The sequence below is a fragment of the Phoenix dactylifera genome, unplaced genomic scaffold, assembly GCF_009389715.1.
Source record: "Phoenix dactylifera cultivar Barhee BC4 unplaced genomic scaffold, palm_55x_up_171113_PBpolish2nd_filt_p 000304F, whole genome shotgun sequence".
NCBI lineage: Eukaryota > Viridiplantae > Streptophyta > Magnoliopsida > Arecales > Arecaceae > Phoenix > Phoenix dactylifera.
This window is the reverse complement of record NW_024067778.1, coordinates 248252-264418: the sequence shown is the minus strand read 5'-3', so window position 1 is coordinate 264418 and position 16167 is coordinate 248252. Positions and strand designations below refer to the sequence as shown.

Here is a 16167-nt window from a genome sequence, read left to right as displayed (position 1 = left end):
CCTTAATCACATCGTAATTAGGCCTGAATATCTCAAGTAAAGCTTGAGCTACACAAATCAATTGACAACTCTACATGCAGAGTTTTGCAGTTCCTGACCCAAAACCTACCAACCTATTTTTTTATAAAAAAAAAGGCATTTGCATTCCACCCCTAGCATGAGACCAAATAAATTAACTATAAAAAGCAACAAAAGCTTGTTTTTTCTTTTTTATTTTTGCACCATTCAGCTCTGATTCAGTTTTTGACCGGACAGTAAACATTGATCAAAAAGACATAACAATCAAAAGAAAATATAAAGATATCTAAGAAAATCACAAGTAAAATCATCTAACGTTTCCTTGGGTAGGAGGCAAGATGATGCACGACCACTACAGAAAAGAGAGGGAAGAGGAAGGAAGAAGAGAAGAGGAAGAGAAAGAAGGAGAACTAGGCTTCTCATCTGGCTCTGGCCGTGGCTTCACACTAGGATTTTAGAGAAAATGAAGCTATTTTTATTCAACCATTCAATAACCCTAAACAAGTGCATAGACTCATATATATAGAGTCAAAAAATAACAAAAAGACCCCTACAAAGAAAACAATTCCATAAAGGCCCTGAAATGACAATATGCAAACAATCCCAATCAACATAAAATAAAATAAAATAAAATAATATAAAATTCCTCCAAAATAGAATCAAACTGGTTGGACCATCTTCCTGTGGCGACTATAGATCCGAGTAACAGATAACCTAGCACTGGTGTCCGCATCAGCTCCTCCAAGTGGAAAGAAGTCGACCTCGACGAACGTGGCGCGGTATAGCTCTGGTAGTACTCCAACAGGTTCAGGGCAATCTGCTGAAGCTCCTCGTGCATAAGCCAAGTGGCATCAAATGCTGGTCATCCCCGCCAATGAATCAATGAGCACTGGATACCTCTAGCACTGGTAAAAACTGTTGGATCGTCTAAAATAACATCAATGTGCTCATGTTGTGCTCGGCGAAGGGGTAAATGAATCGAAGTTGGGTTGGGCAATAACCAAAAATGCGGTCGCAGCAAACGGTCTCTTCAATTGGCGCAAATGGGGCCTGATTACAGCAGCTCGGCGAACCTAATCTCAGTAACTCTGAAAAAGATGCGGCGATCCTGACAACAACAGCCCGGTTGCGAAGAAGAGAAGGACCTGCAGGCAGGGGCCTGATGGGGTTTGGGCCGAATGGGCCAAAGGCTGTTTGTGGTGGCCTGATTGGGGTGGGGAATGAACAAGGCCGGTGGGCCGAAAAATAGAGGGGTTTGTGGGGTTTGGGCCTATGGGCCCAAGGATTGAGAGGAGTAGGGGGTTTGTGGGTGGGAGGTGGTGTAGGACAGCTGGGCCTGTTAAGCCCTGAGGTTTCGAAAGGGAGATGGGGGCTGAAGTGGGTTCGATGTTGGCCTTGTTGTGAAGAGGGGAAAAGGTCGGGAGGGAGGCTGAAGGCGGTGTGGAAGGGAAGAGAGAAGGGGGCGGGGCGGGATCTGTTGTGGCGTGAAATGGTTTTGATGCCGAAACCCTCGAAGAGACAAGAAGAGGGAGGGAGAGTTGGGGATCGGCGAGACGCCGAGAGGAGTGATCGGAAAAGAAGAAGAAGGGGGCAGGGTGCGGCGAAAGTTGGCGGGCCTACAAGGGGTGGTGGGGAGGCGGCAGAACTCAGAGTTGCTTCCTTAGGGTTTAGATTAGAGGCGCGGGTGTGGAGGGTGTGGTGGAGGCAGCTGTGAGAGCAGCCGGGACGAGGGAAGCAAGGTGGAGATGGAGAGGGTTGTGGGGTGGCAATAGGGTTCGAGGCGGTGAGCGATTGCGAAGGCATGAAGCGGCGACGGCAAGGGCGAAGCAGAGGCGGTAAGGGTGGAGCAGCACTACGGACGAGGAAGAAGATGAACAGTGAGTTCTTTTTTTTTAAACTTGGATCCGCTAGAATTTAGATTATCGAGCGTGACCCGCTCCGATAACCCGTTACGGTCTGCCACGTGCAATTCTCGTACATCTCTTTTTTTTTCTCTTTTTTTTTCTTTTTCTTTTTTTTTTCAACCCAATTGGATTTAGGTTCCTTCGTGGGCTTTGAGGGGAAGGATTACCTGCGGTGATGGCCGAGTGCGACGCCGCAGGCGGCACGTGGCACGTGGCGGCCTCGGATGTGGAACAATCCTCTTCCCAGACCCGGCCTCGAGTGGTGGTTGTGGCTAGGGATCAGGCTGCGATGACAGTCTTCTTCGTTGGGTCGCAGGGAGGGAACAAGGATTAGCGGTTGTCCATGGGAACTGGAAGAAGAGATTTTCCTTTTGTTTTCTCTGTGAAGCCTAAGGGCCATGGGGTGGCCGCAGCCCACAGCAAGCATAGTTTTTTTTTTTTCTGTTGCTTCCTTGTGAGGCTTGAATCCCACGGGACGGTTACTAAGGTGGCGTGGCAGTATGCTTCAAATGAAAGAGGAATCGGCACCCCTTCTCGACTGAGAAAGGAGTTGCCCAAACGTATGAAGTCTGACCCCTCAGGGGAAGACAATGTCACAGCAAACCAAAAAATTTCTTCCCTACCTACCAAAGTTGATGCAGGACCATTATAAGAAAGAGAGGGAAGGAGAAAGAGAATACCTAACTCTCACGTATCAGAATTTCAGAAAAAAAAAAAAAAAAAGCTATTTTCATTCAATCATTTAATAATTCTAAACAAATACATGAATCTATATATATAAAATCAAAAAAATAACAAAAAAATTTCTAAAAAAAACAATCCAATAAAAATTCTAAAATGACAATAAATAAACAAATCCAATCAACATAAAATAAAATAAAATAATATAAAATTACTCCAAAATAAAATTAAATTGGCTAAACCATTCTCCAAAAGCGACTATAGATCCAAGTAACAGGTGACTTGGCACTACCATAAGATCTTGCTCTTTCTTTCTAATTATAATATAACAAAACTAACCATATTAGAAATAATCAAAAATAGAATAGGTGATGCACTAAAACAACTGGCATCTAACTTTGCTCTTGCTTCCATTAATTCCTTTTTCATTTTGCCAGTTGTTAGGCAAGTTAGGTTTCCTCATTTAGCAAGAGAGGACCCAAACGATTATTACAAAAAACAGTTACCATTTTTTTTTTTTTTTGGTGATGGTACCAAAAATTTATTTAAAATACAATTATAGTAGAAATGATGAAATTATAATTCCACGGAGTAGAGGATCTCACGGAGCGACGACACGGTTCCGGACACCGCCAGCGCGACGCCCAGCACCACGAACCCCATGTCGGCGGCCACCCCGCCCCACCCCAGCTCCGACCCGAACACCTTCAGGTGGAACGCCGCCGGCAGCACGAACGCGAGCACGACGCAGACGCTGCTCCCCACCAGGGAGAGGAAGTCGGCGAAGTTGGGCACCAGCATCGCCGCCAAGCTCACCGCCGCCACCAGCAACCACCGCAGCCAGGCGCAGTACCTCTTCCCGCAAAACCACCTCTCCGCCACCTCGAACACCGGGTTCATCATCACCGGAAACGTAAAGAAGAGGTTGATGCAGAGCCCCAATTGGACCAGGACGGTGACCACGCCGGTGCCCAGGTTGGTGGTGATGATGTCGCGGGTGTTGTCGCCGAAGGCCAAGTAGCCGAGGACGCCGAAGAGGCCGTACAGGAGGGTGATGAAGAACATGGAGAGCCCGAGGGTCTTGCCGAATTTGGACTTGTCGGCGGCCTCGGCCTCCAGGGGGAGGACCATGCCGATGCCCTCGAAGGCGTAGACGGCGACGCCGGCGCCGTAGAGGAGGGCGGAGGGGCCGGCGACGGCGCGGAGGGCCGGGCGGAAGGCGAGGAAGGCGGCGACGTCCTCCCCGAGGACGACGCCCATGGCGCCGAGGTCAACGACGTCGGCGAAGATGCTCAGAGGGGCGAGGAGGGTGAGGGTTTTGACGGAGTTGAGGCCTAATTGGAAGGGGAGCATGGCCCAGATGTAGAGGGCTTTGGGGGCGAGGAAAGGGGAGGGATTGGAGGGGAGGCGGAAGAGGTGGGCGAGGGTGTTGGAGATGAAGATGAGGTAGCCGACGCAGAAGCCGCACTGGCTGAGGACGATCATGGCGTCGACGGCGGCGCGGCCGGAGGGGCCGGCGACGGCGAGGCCGAGGTCGCCCAAGGAGGCGATCTTGGAGAAGCCGCGGTCGAGGTCGAGGCGGCGGCGGGTGCGGACGAGGAGGAGCATGCAGTGGAAGGTGAGGGCGGCGACGACGGCAAGGAGGGCGGCGCCGGCGGCCCAGCCGGTGCGCATGAAGGTGTAGGGGAGGCCGAGAACGCCGGCGCCGACGATCGCGATGAAGACGTTCGCAAAGGTTTTGAGCTGGGAGGAGAGGGGAGCGGAGGGGTGCGGCGGGAGGAGAGGGCTCGTCGGGTCCACCAGACTGTGAGACGACGAGCTCGCCTCGCCGTTGTCGGTTCTCTCGAAACCCATCGATTTCGGTTGGATGGAAGAGGAAAGGAGAGGGGTATGGATTGGATAGGGTTTGGATGGAGGGATGGGCGAAGAGGAAAGTGGTGGAAATGGGGGATTGGGGGATGCTCAGGATGATTTATATTTCGAACAGGTGGGTCCCACTTGGTCGGTGGGTACACCGTATCGTGGGAGGGGCCGTCAATCTGGACCGCCTGTCTGAGTGCTGTTTTTGTTTGTATACGATTAGACTGAGCTGGAGGACAAAAAATATCTCTTTTTTTTTCTTTTTTTAATGCCCGATTTAGAACTAAGGCAAGGCCGGCGATGTGCAATTTACCGCCGTGCCGTGTCCGAGCAATCTTCCCGGAAAGGTGCGCATTGGGACGAACCAGAAAAAAAAAAAGAAAAGGTTAGGTGATCAAACTCTATCCACTTCACATTGGTTTCAGACATTACTATAACTATTAATGCCGCTCCATCCATTTTACAACAAGTAGTATACATGCAAGTCATACCGGAGAGAAGATAAAGAAGAACTAACTACATGGTTGAACTGGTGCCCATACTGATGGTGACAACTTTTTTCATCCTGTTTCCGGAATAAAAATAAAAAATAAAAGTAATACCAAACGAGTTCTAAATTATTTTTTTTTGAGAAAAGAGAGAAGTAGAAACTCCATTTGATTGGCTAAAAAAATAAAGTTACAATCAAACTTTTATATTTCGACAGGGAAATGGAGCATCCTTATTATCCCATCTCGTTTCCATGAAAAAGAGAATTTGAATGGGATCGGTCTTTTTTTTTTTTTTTTTTTTTTGAAAACGGCAATTCATATAACTCTAAGTTGAGTACATCCAGCCAAATCAAAATAAAGTAAAGAGTGCAACGTAGAGGGAGTATCTCCTAACGAAGTCCAAATGACCTCTCCGGAGTGCCGAGCGGCATAAGAGGCGACCCAGTCTGCTGCACTGTTCGCCTCCCGAAAAACATGTGAAGCCTGGAAGATGCTCAACTCCTGAGCCAATCTCCGAATCTCACGGATGAGAGGATGATCATCCCCATGTCTGTCCACTCCCCGAATCCACTCTATCACCACAGAGGAGTCTCCCTCAAGGCAAATATGCTCAGCACGTAGTACCTGCCTCGCATAGGATATCCCCTCCCAGGCTGCCCGCAACTCCGCACCAACTATGGTAAATCCCGGCGCACGGCGGCCACCGGCTGCTATCAAACTGCCGAGATGGTCCCTGATAACAAAACCAACTCCTCCTGACACCCCATCTGCCGACCTACTACCATCAAAATTCACTTTGAGATAACCAAGGGGTGGGGGTACCCAAGAGACTAGGGCGAACCTGGGCGCTGTGACAGCAGAAGAAGTACCCCAGGTGTCCCTGGCCATCTCAGAAGTGAAAGTGATAGCAGTGGTAGAGACCTCCCTAGCAAGACGCATGGCTCTGTCCATCACCAGCCGCGGGGGTGACCGTCTACCCTCAAAAATGCCGGCATTCCTATCCAGCCAGATGGAGTAAGCCAAATATGCCCCCCGGATCCCGGCCTCAGCCGTGCTCGGCCGCCGCATAGCCACTCTCAACCACTGAATCAAATCCTGTGTCGACTCAACTGAATGGGGTAGCAATGTGGGCGATCGGCTCCAAATGCCCCTAGCTCTGGGGCACTGCAAAAGAACATGATCCATCGTCTCCTCCGTCTCCGTACACTCGTCACAATACTGAGTGATAGAAGAGAAAAAAAAAAGAAGAAAAAATATGAAGAAAAAGAAAGGGAACAAAAAAAAAGGAAAGAAAGAAAGAAGAAGAAAAGAAAAGAAAAAAAAGGAAAGCATTAAGAAGATAAAAAGAGAGAAGAAGAAGAAAAAGTAAAAAAAAAACAAGAAGAAGAAGAAACGAAAAAGATGAAAGCTAAAAAAAAAAGAAAATAAAGAAAGAAAGGAGGAAAAAGAAGAACGAAAGAAAGAAGACGAAAAAGAAGGAAAGAAAAAATAAAATAAAGAAAAAGAAGAGAGGGCCAGAGGATATCTACCATGACACTTGACTGAGACTATTGTCGAGATGGTGCGGGACAATGGAGCATCACATTTCATAGAGAAACAGGAACACCCTATCTAACGGGATCTAAAAAAACCTTGGTTACGGCATTCTTGTAAGATATTTGAAATACTTTTGAAAATAATCCAGATTTTTACATTTCTACTATTTTATTATCTATTATACATATCCAAAATAGAGGCTCAAATTGTCCAAAACTCTCCATTTGCTACATACACATTTGTATTAATGATACCGATATTACTGTGATGGGTTATCATTAATTTGTTGCTTAATATAAAATAAAAATTGTATCAGCATATTGCATAGAGCCTGCTTGCCATATAAAAATTAGTGGTATAGACATAAATAATGAAAGTTTTTGCTTAGCAATCATTGAAGTTCGTTATATTCTACAGCAAAAATTTAGTTATTGAAAATTTCTATTTATTATAGCTTGTTGCATTGTTACATTACATTTTAACAATAGTTAGAAAAAGGAGAAAATTATAAATCATTGATTGTGTAAAATAATTGAAAAAGTGAGAAAAAAATTGTACCAGCATATTGCACAGGGTCTTCTTGCTATATAGAAATTAGTGGCATAGACATAAATTATAGAAATTTTTGCTCAACATTCATTATAGTTCGTTGCTTATTTTATAGGAAAAAATTGGCTATTAAAACTTTCTATTTATTTTAACTCGTTGCATGCTACATTACATTTCAACAATAGTTGGAGAAAAGAGAAAATTATAAATCATTGATCGTTTAGGTTATATGCTAGTATAATATGAATATCAAGAGTGAGACTTGGATGGCAACCAGCTTGTGCAACTCCATATTTTCAAATATTCAACATCATCTCATTGTTAGCCCTTAAATTTTGATGCCTAAATTTGGTTTCTTTTACAGCAGTTTGCTATAGGACTTGGTAGAGGATCATAGCATGGGATCCCCCCTGGTCTAGATATTATAATGCTATTTGGGTCTCACCCAATCGCGGCTATTATGTCAATCATAAATGGCCGTGATTGGAAGACTAGATCTCCTCATTTTGTGCCTAGAATATTGGAGAGGATCCTAACTCAAGGATTACACTATCCATACTCTCTTTGCAGACATTTGGGGTGTTTCTTTAATTTCTCTTCATTTTTTTTTCTTCTTTTTTAATATGACGTAAAAAAAAATCTTTAATGATTAGATGAGAAACAACCATTCATGTTTTCTCACATTTTATCATAACTGCACATGAAGTACTCTATTGTTATTAAAATTTCTTCTCTTTTCAGCAAAATTAAAGTGGTTATTTGTAATTGACATATTCAATCCAAGGGGATTGAGTTTTAAATTAGAATGGTCACTTGATGGTTTTCGTATGACCTATTTTTCCATAAATGGCAAGTAATAAGCTCAAAAAATGAGTTTTATGAAACAAGTACCTCCATGTTTTCATGAAACTTGTTTTACAAGAGATCATGTTTTATGTCTACCTATTTTAGAAATATCATAGACAACCAAATGTTCTTAAGATATGTAGATCTACATTTGATTTGGAACCTAGGCCTGACCCAAGCTTGGGGGGAGGGGTTCGTACTCAATATAACCTCGATCATTATTTGGTGATCTTAATATACTCAAGCCTAACTTGTAAACTTGTTAAAACTTGAGAAATATAGACTGCTTGGATCTGACCTGATCCTTGGATGGTTACATGTTAAAATCTTAGATCCAAACTCTAGAATGTCCAATTCTGGTCTAGGATAGGATGTACACAATAAAACCCCCAATCATGTCATTCATATAAGAATATGTTGCAAAAAAAAAATAACGATGGTAGGTGCATGCTTGAGAATCCATTTCATGCTTAGATCGAAGAGGATTCTAATTCATGGATCACGCTATCCACATTCTCTTTGTGAACCCATAGGGAGTTTCTTCGGTTTCTCTTCATTTTTTCCCTTTCTTTAACATGATGAAACAAGGAGAATATTTAATGATTAGATAAGACAGCCATTCTTGCCTTGTCATATTTTGTCATAGTTGCACACATGAAGGACTATATTATTATTAAATTTATTTCACTTTTCTTCAAAATTAAAGTGACTCTGTAATTGACATATTAAATCCAAGGTGATGTTTATTTTACAAGTTTTACTAAAGCAAGTTTCCCTAGCAAGTAATAAATCTTGAAAATGAGTTCTATGAAACAAGTACCTCCCTATATTTCATGCAACTTCCCTTACATAAGGTCATGTTTTATGGTTACATATTTAGAAATACCTTAGACAACCGAACAACTCCTACTATTTGCAGGTCTATAGTTGATTCGAACTCTAGGCCTATGAGTCAGGTGTATTGGGAAAATATAAACCTCTCAAAAATTTCATATCTAAGTTTAAGTATGGTAAAGGTACATGTAAGGCTGCAAATGGGTCGGGTCGACCCGAGACCTGACCCGATCCGATCCGATCCGAATTTTAGGATCCATGGGTCCGGGTTATGTCCTAAAATCGGATCCGAATCATTTTTTGGGTCGGGTCTAGGTTTACCGAATGGACCCGATCCGACCCAAATGGACCGAAGAGAGAGAGAGAGAGAGGGGGGGGGAGGGGGGAGAAATAGCAAAAGGGAGTTTGTTTTTTTTTTTTTTTGGTGGGTCATGGCACTATTGGTCCATTAGGATTCTATCTCGATCTATTATACTGTTGATACCTCTGGTGTCTCGGTAGCTGGCTTTTTTTTTTTTTTTTTTCCTTCTGTTTTTTGGCTCCTGTTTTTTTTAACTTTTGCAGGGAGGAAGTGAGGGAACACTGAACTGAATATGGGTCATGTGCCAGTGTTCTGCAATGGAATTGGATTTTGGAAGAAGGTCTGGGATTTTTTTTGTCCTCGTGAGAGGGGAGCTGGGAGACACCAAGTTCCGTCCAATCAGTCATATGGACAAAAAAAAGTGTGATCTGAAATTTGGCTTGTAGACCGATTTAGTTAGTAGTCATGGGTCATCTGTTCTGACTGGAGGTCAATTGCAATTCTTTCTAGTTATGGGTCACCCAGCACCTCATAATTATGATATGACCAAATTAGATTTACCCAAATGCTTTTCCAAAAGCACAAAAAAATAAGATCCGATTCGGACCCGATCCGGACCCGATCCGATCTTCAACTGGGTCCAGTCTGAATCCAAAATTAGAATCCGAACAAAAATCGGGTCGGATCGGAGTCACCCAGAATTCGATCCGACCCATTTGCACCCCTAAATACATGTGACCCAAACCTGATGAAAACTAAAAAGGTGTGTGGGTGGGCAGATGGGTGGGGTAGGCGTGTGTGTGTGTGTGCGCGCTTGTCATAACATACTCGAGCCTAACTTGTAGACTTGAGGAGACACAACCTGATCTTTGGATAAGGATAGGTCAAAAATTTTGATCCAAAATTCTAGCATGCCCAACACAACCTCTAATCATGCCATTCTATGAGAAAATATTGCTAAATAGAAACAATGGCGATAGGTAGCATGCCCAACACAACCCCTAATCATGCCATTCTATAAGAAAATACTACCAAACAGAAACAATGGTGATAGGTACATGCTTGAGAATCTGCCTTCACTATAAGAAAATACACTTTCAGCGACCACTTTCGGCGACTAAATGAATAGTGGTCATTGCAAATAAGGCTATTTGCGACCAACATCCTTATTAGTTACTGAATGATTGTCCTACACCGACTAAATGCATATTTGGTCGCGGAAAATCAAAACCAAGTTGGCGGGGTGGAGGTAAAACGTTTGGCGACTAAAGTTTGGTCGCTGAAACTAAGGCTATCTACGACTAACATCTTGTTAGTTACTGAATAATTGTCCTACACCGACTAAATGCATATTTGGTCGCGGAAAACAATACCAAGTTGGCAGGGCTGGAGGTAAAACTTTTGACGACTAAATTTTGGTCCTTAAAGGTTCACCTCCAACGACTAAAAAAAATTTAGTCGAGGAAAACTTTTATGAATGGCGCCTTTTTTCGATAAAAAAATTGGGCAGAAAGTTTGAGTTTTTTAGTGACCAAACTTTTGGTAGTGGAAGGTTTCCGTAAAACCGAACGATGTTGTACTAGCCCCTATAAGATGCTAATTTCTAAGTTCAAAAAAAAAAAAAAACTGCTTATTTTCAAACGGTGCCGTTTAATACCTTAATTCACTTAGGCATATCCTCGTCTCTTTGGCTGAATCTCAATCCCACAACTTTTCTACATACTTAAATTCTTTTTTATTTTTATTATTATAATATAATTTTAAAAGCTCGAGCTCGGTGCTTGACTCCTTGTCAAATAAATATACGGATCGACAGGATACGCGGCCTGCGGACGTGGGAACGGGAATCCGCTTAGAAATATATAGAATTCTTGGACATCCTACGGGCAGGATCGAAAATCCGCTTAGAAATAAATTTGCATGCATCCTTTTTAGTTACTGAATGATTGTCGTACACCAACTAAATGCATATTTGATCGTGGAAAATCAAAACCAAGTTGGCGCGAGTCCAGTATTTTGCGCGGGTTAGAGGTAAAATTTTTGGCGACCAAATTTTGGTCCCTAAAGGTTCACCTCCAGTGACTAAAAAAAATGTAGTCGAGAAACGCATGCATGTAGGGGACGTGTAAGAAACCAAACAAACCCTAGCTAATTCCCTATTCCTCTATTCGGCTTTATCTCCTTGCCTTCACCCGTTCGCCCGTTCGCGAGTCTCTTCGACGTCGGCATCCCAACACTACCTGAAAACACGCGTATAGTGACGAACCGTTATTGTCACTATTTGTGACGGATTAGTGACCGACAGAAATTTGGTCACCGTGGTGTAAACTTAGTGATAGATTAGTGACAGACTGGTCACAGAATACGCGAGTAGGATGGGCGCCAAAACTTAGTGACCATCGTAGTGACGGGGTATCTGTCAGAAAAATGATAACCGAAATTGCAACCAGACGGTGACAAATTTAGCCATCACAAATATCGTAATCCAAGTGTTTATAAATTTTTAAAAGATTATTTTTGGCAGTGACGGATTATTGACAGAAATTTCAGTCACCAAATTTAATTTTTAATTCCAAAAATATTAAAAATATTATTTTTGAGTAATCATAAATTAAAAAAAAATAAAAGGAGGGAAATCCAAAATGAAACTAAGTGTGCCCGCCGTCCCGCCTAAATTCCTTCGATAATCAAAATTCCAATCGCTCTTCAGAAAACTTAAATTCCTTTTTCTCATTTTTAAATCTCATGGTGCTGGTCATGACCCATTTGCACCCCTACTGCTACTTTCCTGCAATGGGATTGGATTTTCGAAGAAGGTCTGAAATTTTTTTTTTGTCCTTGTGAGTGGGGAGCTGGGAGACATCAAGTTCCGTCCAATTAGTCTTATAGATAAAAAATAGTTTGATATGAAATTTGGCTTGTAGACCGACTTACTTAGTCCATCGGCGATTCTAAGTATTTCCCTATCAGCCCAGTCCCGATTAAATCTTGGCGTCGTCCCGATTGGAGAGTTAGGGCTTGTGGCATCGCGGCTCCCCCTTCTTGTCTCCCCTCTCCGGCTCCCCCTTGCCGACCCTTATGCCTCCCCGTCGACGGCGAGCACGGCTACATCACGCCCCCCGATCGGCCGATTCAACTCTCACCCGGGACGAGATCATCGCGGCTACATCACCCCGTCAATGCCCCCCTCCTTCTTGCTCGTCGGCTAGGGTTTTCAGAACCCACAACTGATTCTTCCCGGAGCGAGGTAAACCCTAACCCCGTTTCCTTTTACCCCATGATAACAAAATAAAAGAAAAGAAGAAGAGGAAGAGGAAGGGGGAAGGAACCTACCTAGGGTCTCCGCCTGTGGATCCAGCGCCGCGCTTGATCGCTGCCGTGGCCGCAGTTGTCGACAGCCGTGCTAGGATTCTTCCTTCCCTCCTCTGAGGGGTTCTTTTCCTTCTCCTGCTGCAGGTAGGCAAGGCAGAGAGGGTTCTTCCTCCTCCCTCTGCTGAGGCCGTGAATTGGTCGTAGGTGGAGCTGCCGCGATGAGGTCCGGGATCATTTCAACACTCATTCCGAGATCGTTTCCACATGTATTGTTGTCTTTTAGATTTTCCTCTTTAAGCATGAAAGCCACATTTTGATCACACAGCCCCCTAAGTGTTTGCCCGTTCCCCTATTTATAAACTCAGGAGGCCATGGTTCTTATAATGACCAAACTCTAATTATTTTTCAATAATTAAAATCCTGATGATAACTAAAGCCTACATTGTAGTCAGTCCATGATACTTGGTTATTCGATAATCACACTGAATCACCGCTAAGTAATACTAATTGTGATTATTCAGCAGATGCCAACTTAAATTTCAAAATTATTTATTAATTACAATACTAGTCTAAATACTATATATCTTTTATGGGAATTTGAAATCCATGCATGAATCAGACAGAATGTATGATTTACCTTTGAGTCGGGAAGCAACACTTCCATTGGACATATTAGGATACGCTCCAAGTTTCTCAGTAGCAGTCATACAGAATCCATACAATCTGAGGAGGTTTCTGTGCACTGCCAAGCTTATCATCTCCACTTCAGTCTGAAACTGGATCTCTCCACCCGCAGCATTTCCATCCTTGAGCCTTTTTACCGCTACTAAAGTTCCATCAGGGAGCTGACCTTTGTAGACATTTTCGAAGCCACCTTTTCTTGGAATGTTTTTGCTACTGAAGTTATCTGTTGCAATCTGGAGCTCCCTGAATTGAAACCTCTTTAAGTTTCCCAGGCAAACTTCAGTAGCATGTGGGTCTGAAGAAACAAAAAGATGGAGAATTTAAGCCAAAGAACTAACAATGTTGAGCTCAGTCATCCATATTTGGTGCCGTGATTGATAATCTTAAGAAAGGACTTGTAGGTTTTCAACCTATCTTTATTACTTCACTAACCATCAACATTGAAAAGGATCTGTCAGTTAATATCCCATGTCCTATGCATTTAAGAGTTCAAGTAAATCAAATGATACAGGAATTAATAAAAGAAAAGGATCAATTAACTGTTGTTATACAATAGTTCAAAAGTGGATCAATATCGAGAGTATGTTTTTTTAACTTGCTTATTAAGGTTCAGCTATTGTATATTTAGTTGTTTAGTCTTATATGTTACTTATACGTTACGGAATGTCGAATAGAGAACACACAAACTACATACAAGGTGAGAGTGAAGTTGACATCACAAACAGACAACGTAAAGAATTTCCCAAGTGGTTCAAAGATCGCGTAAGCAAAATTAATTAACATGTAGGCACCTTGAGTTATCCTTGTATTTGAAAGTGAAGTAACATATTGTCACTTTTTTGTTATAGATGACTCAACTTCGAAACCAGCGATCACCGGAAGCTACTGATGAATTATGGTCATTGGCCAACGGTCCTCGTCCGATAGTCAACATATATTCAGGGTGCTTTTGTAACGGTGTCCGATTCCATCATAATGGGGCCACGTATTCAACTGGTGGTACAAATACTCGTTGGTATGTATTCTCATTTATATTACGTAGGTTATTTAGAGATTTTGACCAAATTAAGCGAAATGTCATTGTGAACTTATACTTGAATTTTAGTTTATTATTTTTCACATGTGGTTATTGACTGTGTATTCTTTTTTACTTTCTCAGATACATGGTGGAGTTATGAGCATGTGAAATCTAGTTTCTGGTACATGGATAGCTTTTGTTCAGATGATCATGGTAGAGTTGTCTACAAGCAGAATCCAGTTTTTGGTATAAGAATATTTTTGTCTACATGATAGTTGTTTGGATGAATAGCAAGATCAGATATTTTGGGATTTTTAATTTACATTTTGATGTGTTTGGTGATGATTATCACCTTAACATATGGTATGGATGAAATATTGTGATGTATGGGTAATAGGTATGCTTGACTTTAGACTTATAGATGATATTTATAATGAATGATTATGGATTCTCCAACATTGTGTATACTTCTATTTGGATGAGCAAATGTATTGTGCAATATGGATATTGGATAGGCTGTGTTGGTTATACAGAATTTGGAACGAGCCCAAAAACAAATATTAAGCTTATAATTTGAATTGTTAATTAAATACACGTTAATACTTTCTGCCACCAAAAAATGTTTGTTGCCAATGCATTCCAATACATTCTGCGACCAAACTATTAATGGGGGAAGATAGACATTCAGTGACCATTTTTTTGGTAGCGGAAGACAAACCTTCCACGACCAACTATTTGGTCGGCGTTGAAATTAGCGACACCAGATTGGGTCGCCGATAATTTTCTTCGGCAACCAAATGTTGGTCGTTGTTTGTGTACCTTAGGTGACCACACAATATTGGTCGCTAAAACCTTTCAGTGACTAGGGTTTGGCTACAAAGGGTATACTAGTCATGAAAAGGTTTCGGCGACCAAATATGGTTATTCGGCGAATAGAATCTTAGTCGCTGAATATGTATTTTCTTGTAGTGCTTAGAGAATAAAGATCACTCCTTTATATAAGCTTTATTGGGTAGGTTCTCCCAGTATATAGCAACCTCTATTTCTAGCTAATGCCACACTTGTTGGAGCCCTTTGAGATTTGTTGAAAGCTTTTAATTGTCAAAGAAAATAGCTAAGAGAGAACAAAGAAAATGCACTAATTTATAGAAAATAATGAGAAATTTATAGCCACTATATATCATGGTCCTAAATAACTAAAACCATAAGTTAGGAGTTTTTGGTGTAATAATTATAAAAGAAATTTTGAATTTCAAATCTCATCAGAAGGAGAGGATCTCATGAAAGTAAATATACTCTTTTAAAAAATAATTATTATCAAAAATTATATATATTAAATTGAATAATTTAAAGAAGTTAATAAATGAAAAATGATAGATAAGCATATGGTAAGAAAGGCCCAAACTTAATGGTCCAAACTCCAAATTCATAGTAAGAAAGTTGAAATATAAAGCTTGATTTTTGTTTTGATCAATAAGACATAGGATTTTAAAATTTTAAAGTTAGAAACTCAAAAAAATTGAATTTTCATTGATGATTAACTTTAAAACAAATGAGACGATAGGTGCATGCTTGAGAACCAGCCTTGGAAAATAAAGATCACTCCTTTATATAAGCTTTACTGGATAGGTTCTCCCAATATATAGCAATCTCCATTTTCGGCTAAAGCCACACTTGTCAAGAGCTTTTTGAGATTTTTTGGAAGTTTTAGTTGTCAACTAAAAACAGCTAAGAGAGAAGAAAGAAGATGTACTAAAGTTATAGAAAATGATTAGAAATTTATAGCCATTATATGTCATGGTGCTAGATAAGTAAAACCATATGTTAGGAGTTTTTTTTCAATAGTAATCTAAACAAAAATTGGTAATAATGCTCCAAAAGGCCTCTCAAGAATTGGCATAGAAATTTTGAATTTTAAATCTCACTAGAATGAGACAATCTCACTGAAAATAATATATTCCTTTAAAAAATTAATTATTTATTGAAAATATATTAAATAGAATAATTTAAATAAGTTAACAAATCAAAAATGATACATAAGCATATGGTAGGAAAGAAGCAAGCTCAATAGGCTAAACTTCAAAATGTACTAAGAAACTTGAAACATATAGCTTCAAATTCCCATCCTCCCCT

The 16167-nt window shown here is 41.5% G+C and overlaps 1 protein-coding gene and 1 long non-coding RNA gene across 2 annotated transcripts; one reads left to right on the top strand and one right to left on the bottom strand.

Moving 5' to 3' along the window:
- Nucleotides 1-2907: 2907 nt before the first annotated feature.
- Nucleotides 2908-4561, bottom strand: LOC103723599 (amino acid transporter AVT3B-like). Its single transcript, XM_017846755.3, has one exon. It carries the CDS (start codon nt 4455-4457, stop codon nt 3180-3182), a length of 1278 nt encoding a protein of 425 aa, XP_017702244.2. The 5' UTR covers nt 4458-4561; the 3' UTR covers nt 2908-3179.
- Nucleotides 4562-13700: 9139 nt separating this feature from the next.
- On the top strand, nt 13701-14490 carry LOC108511595. The gene is made up of 3 exons (XR_001879930.3): nt 13701-13778; nt 13865-14031; nt 14176-14490. It is a non-coding gene; the product is annotated as an uncharacterized LOC108511595 (long non-coding RNA).
- Nucleotides 14491-16167: the final 1677 nt, after the last annotated feature.